The 14,868-nt window shown below is 38.0% G+C and overlaps 2 protein-coding genes across 9 annotated transcripts in view; one reads left to right on the top strand and one right to left on the bottom strand.

Moving 5' to 3' along the window:
* Positions 1–5,352, top strand: part of RBBP7 (RB binding protein 7, chromatin remodeling factor) — a 29,224-nt gene extending 23,872 nt beyond the window's left edge. The window contains exons 10-12 of the mRNA XM_069100700.1: positions 2,901–2,958; positions 4,126–4,236; positions 5,238–5,352. Of these exons, the coding sequence (XP_068956801.1) occupies positions 2,901–2,958; positions 4,126–4,236; positions 5,238–5,306 (238 nt within the window). The 3' untranslated portion in view covers positions 5,307–5,352. The remainder of the gene's footprint in view (positions 1–2,900; positions 2,959–4,125; positions 4,237–5,237) is intronic.
* The window catches only part of TXLNG (taxilin gamma), a 62,555-nt gene continuing 51,996 nt past the window's right edge, over positions 4,310–14,868 (bottom strand). For 4 of the 8 annotated variants that reach the window (XM_069100692.1, XM_069100695.1, XM_069100694.1 and 1 more), the window contains 3 exons: positions 14,520–14,612; positions 11,080–11,175; positions 6,861–10,180 (listed from right to left, as the gene is read on the bottom strand). In XM_069100692.1, the coding sequence (XP_068956793.1) occupies positions 9,848–10,180; positions 11,080–11,175; positions 14,520–14,612 (522 nt within the window). In that variant the 3' untranslated portion in view covers positions 6,861–9,847. Of the gene's footprint in view, positions 4,468–6,860; positions 10,181–11,079; positions 11,176–14,519; positions 14,613–14,868 lie in introns of those variants that run through there. The other 4 variants (XM_069100698.1, XM_069100699.1, XM_069100693.1 and 1 more) reach the window with 4 other exon arrangements.

Genomic DNA, 14,868 nt, shown 5'->3' with positions numbered 1-14,868 from the left:
GAAAACTAAAATGAATGGAAAATTTTAAAAAAGAATGGGAAGGAGAATTTCTTCATCTCATTGATCACTACATAAATGTTTGGCTTCATTTTAGCGTTCTTTTGGTTGTTTGAATTTGGTTAGTGAATGTTTATTTGAATCTTTGTATATATATTTTTTGGTTCTACTTGGTTCATTCTTTATCAGTTCATGAAAACTTCATGTTTCTCTGAATTCCTTTTATTTATTCCTTTTTACAGTATAATAGCACTCCATTACATTGATAAGAGTATTGTTTATTTACCTATTTTCCAGTTTGTCTCTTTTTTTTCGTTTTTGTTTTGTTTTATTTTTTGCTACCATGAAAATGTTTCTTTAATCATGAGAGACCTCTTTTCCCTTTTTTAGCCTCCTTAGGTTTCATGCCCAGCAAAGGGCATCTCTGGGTCTGGTTTGGTTATTTGGCAGAATGGTTGGACAAAATCACAGCTCCACCATGAGTTTATTAAATGTGCCTTACTTCTGCAGTATCCCCAGATCTGACTGTTTGAAATATTATTTTTCCTAATTTATTGAATTGTGAAACCTTAGGGTTATTTTAATTTTGCATTGTCTTTTAGAGAATGGGAAGATAGTTAATTGGAGGTGATGGTTGATACTGCTTTTCACAACTGTTCATTTCATTTGACAGCTTTTACCTTTCAGGGACATTGTTTGGACTGCCTTTCCATTTAACTGTAGTTATCTCCTGGTTACATTTTTTTCTGAGAACATTGTCAGTATTGATGTATTTCATTTCTCCTAGTATATCATCTCTCTTGTCACTTGGACAAAATAATCTCACATTTAGGGTACCATCAGTGAAATTAAGGTTTGTAAAGAGTTAAAGAACCATGTGAGTCTTTACACTTCCTGATGCCTTTTCCCACAACAATTATCGGGCTGTGTTTGAATAGCCTTTAGAAACCCAGAGTCACCTTCCTTTCACAAGGAGACATCAAAAGAGAACTTTAGTAAAATAAAATGAGAGGAGTAACATAAATGAACATCTTCATTTGTACTGTAAAGGGGTCTCTATGGAAGAAACTTTGATCTTTGGCCATACTTAAGAAGGTTTTTTTACTGGAGAAAATAATTATTTCTCTGTCAGTTTCTCTGACAAATATATGATTTCAAAGACATAGAAGAAACTGATTAATTGAATACAAATAAGCTATTTTGTAACTGAAAATTAAAATAAACCCAGTAAAACTTTTCAGTCTCTTAAATTTTGTTCATAATACACTAATTGTATTTTAGTTGAATTTTTATGGCAGCTTATTGGTTTTAATGATGTTGGAACTTTGGAGAATTATTGAACTTTGTAAGTGGGGAGATTTAATTCTGAAAGACTTTCTGAACCTTAAGTTAAATATGAATGGTGGCGTAAATAGGCACTTATTGACAGTCTGTAGCTTGCCTTGTGTGGATAAAAGGGCCAAAGTCATCCTCGATCATCAAATGGTCAAAGATGTAAACAGGAATTCCCTAAGGAAGAAATCCAGTTCATCAATGGCTATCTGAGTAATGATCCACATGATTAATATTTAAAGAAATGCAAGTTACAGCCATACTGAGATCTTTTTACATACCCATAATACTAGCAAATTTGACAGGAAAGAAAAATGTTTCAGATGTTTCAAATGTCAGGGGGCGTGTGGGTAAAATACCTTTCTCAAATCATATTTTCAAAGGAAAAAATTTTCACAATCAACTATTGTGAATATACTCAAGTATCAAGTGAAGGATCGGAGTGGAATGTGACAGGAACAGGAGGGGTGTTGCCCTGTGGCGGAGAAAGAAGGCAGCCCAAGCACTTGGGCAAGTTCACTTTCATGCAAAATGTTCTCTTTAAAAAATCTTCTTTCCTAAAATCGCTCATTTTTCGCTTCTTATTCTTGGATATGAAGCAAAATAAGACATCATCCATTAAACCTTAGCTCTATTTAATAAAGCTAAGGACCAACCAAAAGCTAGCAGCTCTAGCACAGTAGATGAAGCTCCCAGTCTTAAATTCAAATTTGGCCTCAGGTGCATAATAGCTGTGTGGCCCTGGGCAAGTCACTCAACCCTATCGGCCTCAGTTTCCTCGTCTGTAAAATGAGCTGGAGGACATGGGGTGAGAAAGAGTCGAACATGACTGAACTACAAAAGGACGAAGGTGGATAGTGATGTGAGAGCCTCAGCAGCAGACGTGGCTGTTTGTCGTCTGGCTCTCTATGGTCTTGCAGACTTTTTCCACAGCTGCAGTTCTGTGATTGAGAACATTGTGACTTCTTTCCAGTTGTTCCTTCCCCTGAGGGCGTCCGGCTCCATCGGCTGCACTGGTGTTCGTTTGCCCAGCGTTCCGCTGGCGTGGAGGGGGCAGGCTTGCACTGCACGAGTACTTTGCTTCAGATTATGAAACTGCAGCTCACATTTCATGAGTTTGTGCCTTTATGGAGCAGTACAAGGGGCCACAAAGAACATCCATCCAGTCCGGTCCCTTCCTCTGACTGTTGAAGAAGCTGCAAGTCAGAGGTCTGGAGGAAGGCTCAGGGCTTAGGTTCAGAACTAGAGCTTGGAGCTGAAAACTCAGACTGGACTGGAGTAAAACGACACACGGGCTTTCGGGGGTTTGTGTGTCTCCCGTTCGCCTTCTAGGAGAGCGTTTATACTTGAAGAACATGCCACTGGGGCCTTCTAACAGTTGGGGCTCCTCCCCATGTCTGTGAATGGTAACAGTGGTTTTCTGCTAGCACATGCTGTGGAGACGTTTGCTTGTTAGGCTCCAGGCAGTGTCCGCCGCTATGGCAGGTGAAAGCTGCGCTTTCTGTGGTGCTGGCTTTCCTTTCTCATCGGTTCAGATCACAAAAATTTAGGTGCTTTTCTGTTTCTTACAGTAAAATTGGAGAAGAACAGTCGGCTGAAGATGCTGAAGACGGACCTCCAGAACTTCTGGTACGTCTTTAGCTTTGATGTCCAAGAGACTTGCGTCTTCATGTAGATCACTTTCCTTTACACGTGGCCTGCTTATTCTAAGAAATACTCAGGAGAATTTGGGAAGTCCTTGGAGTTAGTTATAACAAACTTGTTACTCTAGAGCACTCACTGATTTATAGGTACGATTGCCGAGAGCTACCCTGACGGTAACGGAATCGTCTTCATTTACACTGAACGTTTTGTGGGGTTCCTCATCATTTCTGATCCCCACGATGACCCTGTGGGGTTAGCGTTTAATCTAGTCACAGTCAGCCTCCTCCTTTTATAGATGAGGGAAGTGGCAGCCCACAAAGGCCAAGTAACGGGCCCCGAATTGTTGGCAGTTCAGGATCGGTGTTAGGACCAAACCCCGGGTTTTGGAGGAATGTCCAAATTAATCTCCTTGTAAGTTCTTTTGTCAGGCCCGGACTCGCTTAGCAAGTCATTTACGAGGATGTCTGTTGGCTGTTCTGAATATGCTTGGTTCCCTCTCTCCTCAACCTTCACTCTCTTACCCATCCTTCTCCAGGAAGTTTTCCCTGACAGACCATGCCAGTCTACTAATTTTTCCTTTCAAACTGCTGTTTGTCAGTCATTTATTTCCTTGTGATGCATTTTTTGTTTCACTTTCCCTGTATGTACTTCTGTTACATGTGAATATTGGGAAACATGGCAACCTTCTTTTTCTGATAAGTCATCTCCGAAATGAGCTATTATGGCCTGCAAGCCATTCATCCTCTCACCATCTATCCACCTTTGCCTTCCAATGGTGCTGGTTTACAAGTTTGTCACAGTGGGCTGATGAAAGGAGATTTTGGAGTATTATTTTTGTATTAGCTTCACAGGTCTTCTAAAAGACCTTAAATAGAACTTTTAAATAGAATTTTTATGGGGAAGATGTCTCGATGTTGAGGGCAAAATAGCATACATCTTTTAGAAACCTAGCTAACTCATACACTGGAATGTAGTATTTCTCTGGGATTTTGCAACACAATGTTTCTTGACAGTGTTTAAACTAGACAGTAATGACAACTTTTTTATAGCAGCATCATGCTGAGGTAGGTGTCATACAAATCATTTTGTTACCAAAAAACCCATCTCTTGTGTCTTCTGTGTATTTACCAACACTTTCGTTTTTACTGACAGTTTATTCATGGAGGACATACTGCCAAGATATCAGATTTTAGCTGGAACCCCAATGAGCCTTGGGTAATTTGTTCTGTTTCTGAGGATAACATCATGCAGATTTGGCAAATGGTGAGTATTGCTTATAAACTTCCTAGTTTTTCTATTAGGGAGTAGCTTTCATGACTAAAAAGTTTTCGATGCACCTGAACTATTTGGGAGCCACATTTTTGTGAGTGCTTAAAAATGTATGTAAATGCTGCTATAACAGAAAGTAGCTGTGATTTTAACTTCGCTTCAAATTTGAAACTTTTCTTTCTCCTTCACCGACATTTCCCATTTCCTCCCTCTTCTCTTCAGAACCTATGAATTTTAAAAGGAGAAAAACGTTCTGTACAATTAACTCAGACCCACATAAAGCCACAGTCAAGTCTTCCACAGAGATGGAAGGCCACTTTGGGGTTTTATTATTGCTGTTCTCACATATTAGTGTAGCCATTTCCCAGGTGATGGGCAGAAGAATCAACTAGCTCTTTGCTGGGCAATTGGGGTAGTGACTTGCCCAAGGTCACACAGCTAATTTTTGTGGTAAGCGTCTTAGGCTGGATCTGAACCCAGGTCCTCCTGACTCCAGGGCTGGTGCTCTATTCATTGTGCCCCCTAGCCACCCTGCACCCTGTATTTTTGGAATATGCAGGACCCTTTTCTTTTCTTTTCAACCTCCTTGCCTTGGAGTAGAATCTTTTTGTGATTTGGAACATGTAGTCAGTTACAGTTTGTAATTTTTTGACTTCTTGCTTGCTAAGTGTTACTAGATATATTTTTTCCAGGTGATTGATTGCATTTAGAGATTAAATGACCTCTCTTCCAAGAGGCAAACCTCTTCTGAGGCCAGTCACCAGTGTATCAGAAATTAGAGAAGTTGCTTTTTTTTTTTTTTTTTGACGTGAACAGGGCTTGGGGTCAGGAGGACTGGAGTTCAAAACTGGCCTCAGACACTTTTAACACAAAACTAGCTGTGTAATTGCCTTACTTTCCACTCTCCAAAAAAGAAAAAAATATTTGCAAACACTTAAGGATAAGTAAGTACTGGTTTTAGATGTGTGAACTTAATTTTAATTATTATTTTCTAGGCTGAGAATATTTACAATGATGAAGAACCAGATATAGCAGCATCAGAACTGGAGGGTCAAGGATCTTAAACCTATTATGTCTAAGATGAAATAAATATTGCTGGATATTTGTGAAGTGGCTAACATTCATTTAAATTATCTTTTGGGGTTTTTGACTACTATACGTTCAAAATATATTTTATTGAATGTACATGGATGCTTGATTTCTCAAATGCAAAAAAAAAGCTTGTCTATTTGAATTTTAACATTCCTTATCCCTGAGTATTTCAGCACTTTTGAAGGGAGCATACTGTACAACATTTTGCTATTTGGGAAAACAGGAATGTTAACAAAGAGCAGCACATCTGTCTGAAATGTAAGTCACAGGGCACCACCTACTCAACCATTTTTCCCAGTATACATATCTATGTGTCTCCCCTCCTCCCCCACATGCAAAACAGCTTTTTACTTTTTTCAAAACACTTGATTGGCTTTGCATAAATAAATCTTTTTGGAAAAAATTGCTTTGTTTTGTTTATTTACATAGCACAGTAAAACCAAAGAGAATGTTATGTCTGTGCCTTTTCCCCAGGAGTTTTTCAGACTATCAAAATATTGGCATGTGACACAAAAATTCAGAATCTTTTAGAATAAGGTGTATTAAATAGAGCAGAAAGCAGGAAGTAATACTAAGGAGATATGTCACCAAGTCACCTTGGCTCATTCAGCTATGTGAAATCTTAAGGAAGATAAAATCTTACTGACCTAAGATAACTGGCTTTTCTTTTCTGGCCCAAAATACTTATCATAAATAATGAATTCCACAATTCCCCCAAATGAACCACCTCATGCCCCGCTTTGTGGTAATTATTTTCTACTTTGGGCTGGTTCATCATCAAAACTTTTGTCTTAGAATTCACTTGCTAGGTGGCGCAGTGAACTGGCCCTGGAGTTAGGAGTTAAGACACTGAACACTTACTGTGTGACCTTGGGCAAGTCACAGCCCCAATTGCCCTGCCTTCTTCCCCCTCCAAAAAGGGGGGGGGGGGGAATCACTTCCTTTTGAGACCCTAGGAAAGAAATCACTAAAGACAGCATTTTGGGCCAAGTTTTAGCTTTTCCTGTGTTTTAAGAATATAATCCAAATAGAAATGTTGGAAAGGAAGTAAAGCATACAGTCAATGTAATTCAAAAATGAATGATTTTGTAGATTAGATGAAGCAATGGCATTTTTTAGAGCAGCTTCAAAGAACTTTACCAAAGTATCGCTAAAGCAGAACTAACCAGAATTACTCACAAAAGAATGAATGTTACAATCTAACTAGAAAACACCTTCATTTTAAAGATTTTATCAACCATTCTAATTCCATCCATAAAAATGGGGACAAAGCTGGTGGCACAAGTAAGCTTAATACTTAGTTTCTCTCAGAATTCTACAACTCTTGTCTTCCCAAGAACTGAGTATCAAGGTACAGTACTGTTGAGCAATAAACCAAAGTTGGCTACAGCATATTTTATATTTGGGCTGTTTTTTTTTTTTTTTGGAGGAGGGAAAAGCATGGCAATTGCTTAAGTTTGCTTTAAAAAATTGAGATTTGATAAATAAAAACTTTGTTCTAAAGATAAAGAAAACACAGGAGTCTGTTAAATTTAAGCATACATATTTACTTAATCTATACAGAATTGAGTAGATAAAATCAGATTCACATTAGTGAAAAATCTCTACAAAATGTCTTTGAAAAGCAAAACAAGACTACCTGTTCATTTATCAATTCTTTTCCTCATGAAAGCAGATATGGGTTGTAAAAATAAAGCAGTGTTTAGCACAAACTAGATTTCTGCATCACTTTTTTCACAGTTATTTCCATCTACAGTCTGAAAGAGGTAGATTTTCTGCAACACCTGAGAATTGAACTGTAACAACCAGGTGTAGGTGTAGTAAAAGGACAGTTTGCATACACACACACACACACACACACACACACACACACACACACACACACACACACACACACGTTTCTCTCTTAAAAATCAGAAAACACACTTCAATGGTCTAATGATAATTCGGTATCTTAATCCAGGGCCAAGTTTCAGAGGCCATTATCATTATGAGTACCACACCTTGATTTAACGATAGTGCAAGAAATGCAATTTAAATCATCTGAATAACATTTGAAAGTATGTACTAGGTGCTTGCCTGGCAGTCATTGCAACGACTAACTATATGGTAAAGCTGAATCTAAGTGTTGGGTGTGCGACTAACTAGACTTGCAAATCATCTTATTGGGGGAGAGACTAGTTAAAAGGGAGTCCTTCTAGTCAGCAAGCCTACTTGTTTCTTTTGTTGGGAAGGAGAACTAAAACCCATTCAGAGGGAATTCAATGTCCTCAAAAATACTTTCTTACTGTTCCTTTTTATAGTATCGAGATAGTACAAAATGTTCAAGTAAAAACAGCAGGTGAAAACAGTTGTTATGTTAACCATTTGCCTTTAAAAGCCCTTTAGAAATGCACGACAGGATCCAAACTCTTTCATGCAAAGCAAGCACCATATAGAAATTTATGGAAGAGAAACAATTATGAAATGTCTGAGCTACAACTTCCACTGGTTCAGAAATTTCAGGTAGGCTGTTCCGATATATGAATCTGCACTTCCCTTTAAGAAAACAAGTCCCGTGTTTAATAAGAGTAACTAGCTCAGTGCCACTGAAACCATTACAGTGAGGAATTACAAAGTCAAACCATTTTGTACACAGTTTCTGGTGAACCTGTCTCTACACTGTCTTGCCCTTTGGTTTTTATCATGATTAATTAACAGAAGTTTAGAGGCTAGCCGGCCAGCTCTACCTTCATCTGTCTGCCTTCCTCTTACTCGCATCAAGCTTCTCAACTGTAACAAGCTGTGCAAATCTGACTGGAGAAACACTTCTCACCTGCACAGAACAGACTTCTTTTGCACTGCTTACAGTAAAGGTACCTAAGTTTAAGAATTTTGTTCAGCAGTGTGATCTAACACTAAAACTTTATCATAGAAAGAGATCTACATAATCTCAATGGTTAAACTTCACATAAAGGTAAAAACCTTTTCTCAGTGCAGTTAACATTCAGGTTAAGTGTATTGCGACAAAAGGGATTATTTAGGCAAAGAGAATCATAAAGAGTTATGTGCTTGGTTTATCAATCCCTCTTCAAGTTAAATGCAAAGAAAAAAAATTAAGTACCAGAAAATATTACCTTTTTTTACACTTACAGAATGAAAGCTACTGGGGGCAGCTAGATTGGCACAGCGGATAGAGTACCAGTGCTGGAGTCAGGAGGACCTGAGTTCAAATTTGACCTCAGACATTTGACACTAGCTGTGTGATCATGGGCAAGTCACTCCAATGCCTTCCCCGCAAAAAAAGAATGAAAGCAACTTTAATTGAAAACTAAAGCAAGCATACTTGGGCATAAGTAACATTATTAGTCCCTGGCTACACTGCCTAGTATTCTGATATTTAAAATATTGGTCCCAGCCTTTCTGCTTCGGGGATAATTCCCTTTGAAATAACCTTTTTAAAAAAACCATATATAACAATTTGGTATTAAGTCATAGGAAGCATAACCTCAGAATATTTGCATTTTTTAAAAAAATGTGGTTTTAATTGTGGTCCTTTTACTTTAACATGCAGATTTTTAAAAATTGCAACTTTGATGTAACCAGTAATAGTATGAGGGTAATCTGCCTGTTTAAAATAGCCTGGTAACTTAGAACATTTTCAGAAGTTTCCATTCAAAGAGACCATACATGACTCAAACATTTAACAATGATCTCTAACAATATGCCAAGCATTATCCGAAAGACAGAGCACATAGCAAAATTTCTCTGCAGTTCCCTATATAACCTGGACCAACCATGTTACCAACCTACTATACGAAACAGGCCTAATGACTACTTATACATTTCGTACCCATTAAACCTGTTCTCATTCATTAACACACTATGTATACTTCTTTTTGCAAGTTAAATTGTAAATCCTTCATGACTGAGTACATGCTAAAACTTTAAGAAGCATAAAACAACAGTGCCAATCCATTCAAATGAAATTAATGTTTACAAAGCTGACAAGCTAGGTCACTGCAAAATCCTGCTACTGTCCAATTCTGGATTCTTTTCACATATTAGTGGGAGACAATTTAACGTTCTTATAGGCCAGTAGGTAGAAGTGTCTTCTAAAAATTGTAGGGTGTTTTTCCTTGTTTGGAGGGTACAAAGTTACATTAATATACCAAGAAACAGTATCTTCATATTAAGGAAATGTTACCACTACCAATTCCTGCTAATGGTAAGCCTTAACGAAAATCTTAGTTATGAATTTTTGTGTGTAAGGGGCAGAGAAAAGACAGACAAGGCAACACACACATGCATTCTTATGAAAGGAGGGGAAAAAATGAGGCAGATGTGCAACACAGTTGTGGAAAATTTATAGATTAAAACTATTCAAAGCTGTACCACATAAGTCCAGTAGTTCTAAGAAAATACAGATATGGTAGAAAAAGTAAGAAATTTTTCACCACAAAACCAATAGTTACCACCAACAGAGAAAGTTATACACAAAATATATCTCTCAATACAGTGTTCACACTTCATATTAGTCAACTGAATCGGTGTCAGGAACAAAACTCATGGACACAGTCTCTTGAAAACCATCACCTGCATCTGCTGCATTGTGCTGGGTCTCCAGGGGAATCCCCATTTCTTTTTTAGAGGGAGTTTTCAGCTTTTTGTGGGGATCAAGGAGAGGGCACGGCTGCAACCCCGGCACTGTTTGATCTATGTCTGCTTCTTTTACAGAGACTTGTTCTTTTAGGACTTCCACCTTCTCATTGAGCTCATTTCTTTCTGTTTGGAGAGCCCTGCACAGCTTCTCTAAACGCTCCAGTTTTATTTGAAAGGCCTTATATTCTTTATCTCGAACAGTTTTCTACAAATAAAATTAACAAATGGTTTACAAACTGGTTAAATACCAAATTAGGCTATTATCTTTTTTTTTTTTTTTTTTGAGATTTTTGGAGAGGGGAAGGCAGGGCAATTGGGGTTAAGTGACTTGGCTAGGGTCATACGGCTAGTAAGTGTTAAGTGTCTGAGGCCGGATTTGAGCTCAGATCCTCCTGACTCCAGGGCCAGTGCTCTATTCACTGGGCCACCTAGCCACCCCCAGCTGTTATACTCTTTAAGTTGTAAGTTTCACCCAAATCACAAAGTTGTAGTGGTACTTTCTGACATCACCTCCATAGAAATATTAACTAGATGGCTATATAAGAGACACCATCATAGTTTTACCAAAGCATGCAATTTACACTTAAACAGCCAACATCCATGTTTTCTGATTTCAACCAAAATTAAATAAAAGAGTTAACTATCTTTAGCCATATCTACTCACCCACCCACACAATATTTCCACTGCTTTTTTCACCTTTAATTTTTTATCTATCTTTTGCTTTTTTTGAGTCTACATCAAGACAGAAGGATATTTATACTTAGGTCATGACTTTATGCTACCAAGAAGTAATTTTTATTCCTACAAAATGTAGGAGGTGGAAAGGAATGCTACCTCCTATACAGGAATGGGCTTATTTTAGTAAACAATATTAAAGGAACTTAAATACTTTATTCATAGGAGTCTAACATGATATTAATTGGAAAAATAAAAGTATAATAATGACATTTACACAGGTATCAATACCCTAGAGGAACACCATCATGCAACAATCCCCCCTGTAGCTATGGATAGACTCCCCAGCACTGAAGACACTGCCCTGACTCGGGCAGGTGCGCGTGGAAGAGCAGTGACGACACGACAGTCACGCGCTCTGCACTCACCTCTTCAGCCATTTGCAGGAGGGCGTTATTGTTACTTTCCCACTTCGTACGCCAAACTGTTGTTTCTTTTTCCAGTTTCTTAATTTTCTTGGTCATCTGAGAATTGTTCAACACACAATCACTGACCACAACAAGTTTACACAGCTTGTTTTTTAAGTGAAGAATTTTGTAAAATACTAATAATTTGGCCATTTTCTTCCTGTTTAGCTTTTTCCCCACCCCAATTCTGAACAGGAAAGTTTTCTACCGAGCTCAGACACACATCCCCTGAAACTCAACACTTTGTTCCCTGCATTAAAACCATTTCTGGCAGCCCTGATCTCGCTGCAGCATTTTAAACATTTCTTTTTCTATCGCCTATGACCACCCCTGCACCGCATCCAGGTCTTACCCCGCGAGGCTTCACTTTCTACTGCCCTGGTCTTTGCCAGACGACACATCCCATTCTCTTACACTCAGCTCTTCTGCTCAGGGATTTTGCTGGTTTCTTCCTTCTCCTGACCATCAACATGGACTTTCCAATGGTAAAGTCTTCTCTGCTTCCTCCCTGGGTGACCAGCCACTCTCATGGCTTCTATCTCTGCGTTTTAATTTCCCCTCCAAGTCCCAAGTCCCTGTTTGCATATTCCTGCTAGACATGACCCTTCTATCTCCTGGTGTCTTCATTATCCTAAAACCATGGAAAGACATCTCAGTGACCCTGAACATATCCTTTCTCCCTCCTGTACAGCAAATTAGTCGCCAAACTGAATTCTACTTCAGAAAATCTTTCTAGAACCTGTCTCCCTTTCTCTACTTCTTTCCCACCCGCCTTCATTCGGTACCCTTTCCTTTCTCCAATTCATCCTTCACACCACTGCCTCAGATCTTCTGTATACGCTGCTCTGATAAAGCCATTCCTCTACTGGAAAACCAGTGGCAGCTCCTCCTTGTGAATCTCTTAGCCTTTATGACCATTCCACCTATCCCACCAGTTTTGTCTCCAACTACTCTTCTATTAGAATGTGAGCTTCTTGAGAACAACATCATTCTCCTTTTCTATTTATATCCCCAGTGCTTAGCACAGTGCTTTTAAACATAGTAAATGTTTAATAAATGCTCATTCACTCATTCGTTCCCAAAATCCATGTTCCATGGTTTGTATGTACCCCAGAAGTACCTAACAAATAGTACGCATTTAAGAACTTATTAAATGCTTGTTGACTGACTCACTGACCTCCCTCCCAATTGCATCCTACCCCCTCCCAGTTCTATGCCTTTGTTCACACAACACAGCTCCCCTCCCCCTTTTTACTTCCAGGTCTAAAATGTCATTCTAAGTTCCTTCAAAGAAGTGTCTGTGTGTCAGATATATAACAAGTGCCTTGGGCACAGTAGGTACTTAGTAAATGCTTGCTGAATTGAACTGCTGGCCAGGAACAGTGGGTCGACTCCCAGTTGTGACAGCAACTGGAAGCATACCAGGGAAGCCACATTAAGAAAATGCCTTACTCAACATCAGAGGAAAACATATGTAATAATGCATACATACATATACATATATGTCTATGACAAATTACAACAGTTTAAAGAAAATTGTTTTTTTTTCCCCTCTCATTCTATGAAAATCCAATTAAGATGATAGTGGGAAGCCCTTAACTAGGAGAAAAGAAGATGGAAGCGGTAGGAGGTCCACATTACAATTAAATTTTCCACTGACTATTGTATTATTTATAAGATGTCAATATTCTTTAGTAAATGAGGTGAGAGGAAGATGTGAGAATAATCATAATAAGGTTAATCAAGATGGCCTATGTTATGGAGAGAGTTAAAAATGAATACATACTCCAACTGAGCAGTCCTTATCGTTAAACATCCTCAAGACTTCTTAGTTACAACTTGCCCTTCCTTATTCAGTCAAACACAGTTAAGATACACTTATTCAGAAGCCCTAATTTGTGGGACTGGGGAAAATAAAGGTTCATGACATGGCCAGGACAGCCAACTGACAGCCTGCCCGTGTCCCACCGGCATTCTTATAGTACCAAGAGAAATTTGAAGAGTGCTTCCAGCAGACTGGGTGGAGCCTCTCTGGCAAACCACTGCGAAGACTGTTATCTTTCTTAGCTCTTATTATTATTGTCATTATTATTGACTTGTTTAAGGACAAGACGGGCAAACACAAATGAACTGTAATCTGCATCACCAGAAGGAATTTCTACAATGCGATCACAGATTCATGGGTAGAGTTGATGTTCAACCCTTCTAAAATATTCAAATTTTAGTATTATGATTTAGGCACTTAACGGATTTCCACTATATAAACAGGTATAAATAACTTCACTGAGATATCATCCTAATCCATTTCTTAAAGATTTACATTTTCTTTACACCAACAATGCTATATGTCTCTTTGGAACACAGTCCTTTCATCAAGTTTAAAGTAAAGCCAAGTTTTCTGCCTTTATTTTTTCTAGTTGGTGTGAGCTACTTACTGCAGTCAAAAATGGCAGATATTTACCACTGTTTTTGAGATTTCTGGAAAGAGACAGAACAGGAAACCCTTCTGCCTCTCCCCAGCTTCCAAGGATTCTCGAGCAGAATAATTAATTTAAAAGTTCTTTATTTTCATCTCTGTTCTACATCTGAATGGACCAAAAGGCAAAAACTGGTCCAAACAAATTCTCTTGGTCATCAATGACTACAATACTCCCACACTTCAGTTCAGAACTTTCCTGATTTGGAAGTGGGTTAAGTATGAGGACAGGGGAGATAATGATAGACAGTGGGTGGGTTGGAAAAGACATATATATGTTTTATACAATGAGGCAACCAAGGTCTAAAACCAACCTTCTGAAACAAGTCTTACCCACTCTAGTGGGATCAATTTTAACATTCTATCATAGTGGAGTGACATTCTGGGCCATAGATTCCTTAGTATTTTATCTATTCCCGAAAATGCTGGAATGGGTGGGGAGAAGGGGAGCAACAGAGAGGGAAAACAAAATGTCATATTGATGAAGTAATAAAAGGGACATGAATAATTTACTGAAATGCTTAACTTTTATACTGATTTCCAGTAAGAGTTAGAAATATCCATACTATTCACCCATAAATTTTAACCACTGTAAAAATACAACTGTACCCTGTGTTGTCTATACTCACAAGCTCTTTCACATGAGAAGATCCCTTAGTGCATTTTAACTGTGTTAATAGATCATTAATTAACCATTTAAGGTGCTGGCTAAGGTCAGGTAAATGTTGAGAGCTACTGCCAATGGAAGATCATAAATGTAAAACATCTTTGAAATGATAATGTAAGTCAATGTAAAAAAAAAAATGGACTCCCATAATGAGGTATGTCCATACAAGATATAATCATACTTAAATAACACTAACTTAAATAAATTGTGTTTGGGGGGTAGTTAATCCTAAGAATCTACTAAAAATCCTGCTAGTACCTTTTCCATTTCCTGCCTGAAGGTTGTAAAAAGTTCATTGCTTTTTGCCATGGTAGTCTGGAATTCTTCAAACTTATCCATATAAAGAGAAAGCTATAGGGAAAAAAATATTAAATATTCTGAGTCTCAGATTAAAAAGTGCTTTAGACAAAAGCTTTCTGAGCAATAAAGGTTAAACATTATTTCCATTTTAAAAGAATTATTAGGTAAAAATGAGATTTTATAGCTACTTCTTAATTAGGGAGGCAAAATTTATACCAAACCTTGGACATTCCATGAATTATATATAACCCACATATTAGATCCCTTCTAGGCAACGAGTTATTGAAATGCTATTACATATATACAT

This window comes from Petaurus breviceps, unplaced genomic scaffold (genome assembly GCF_028583685.1).
Source record: "Petaurus breviceps papuanus isolate PSGF00001 unplaced genomic scaffold, PetGlider_PUasm1.0 419, whole genome shotgun sequence".
In the NCBI taxonomy this organism is placed as follows: Eukaryota; Metazoa; Chordata; class Mammalia; order Diprotodontia; family Petauridae; genus Petaurus; species Petaurus breviceps.
The sequence above is the reverse complement of the archived record's forward strand: the minus strand, read 5'-3'. Positions and strand labels throughout refer to the sequence as shown.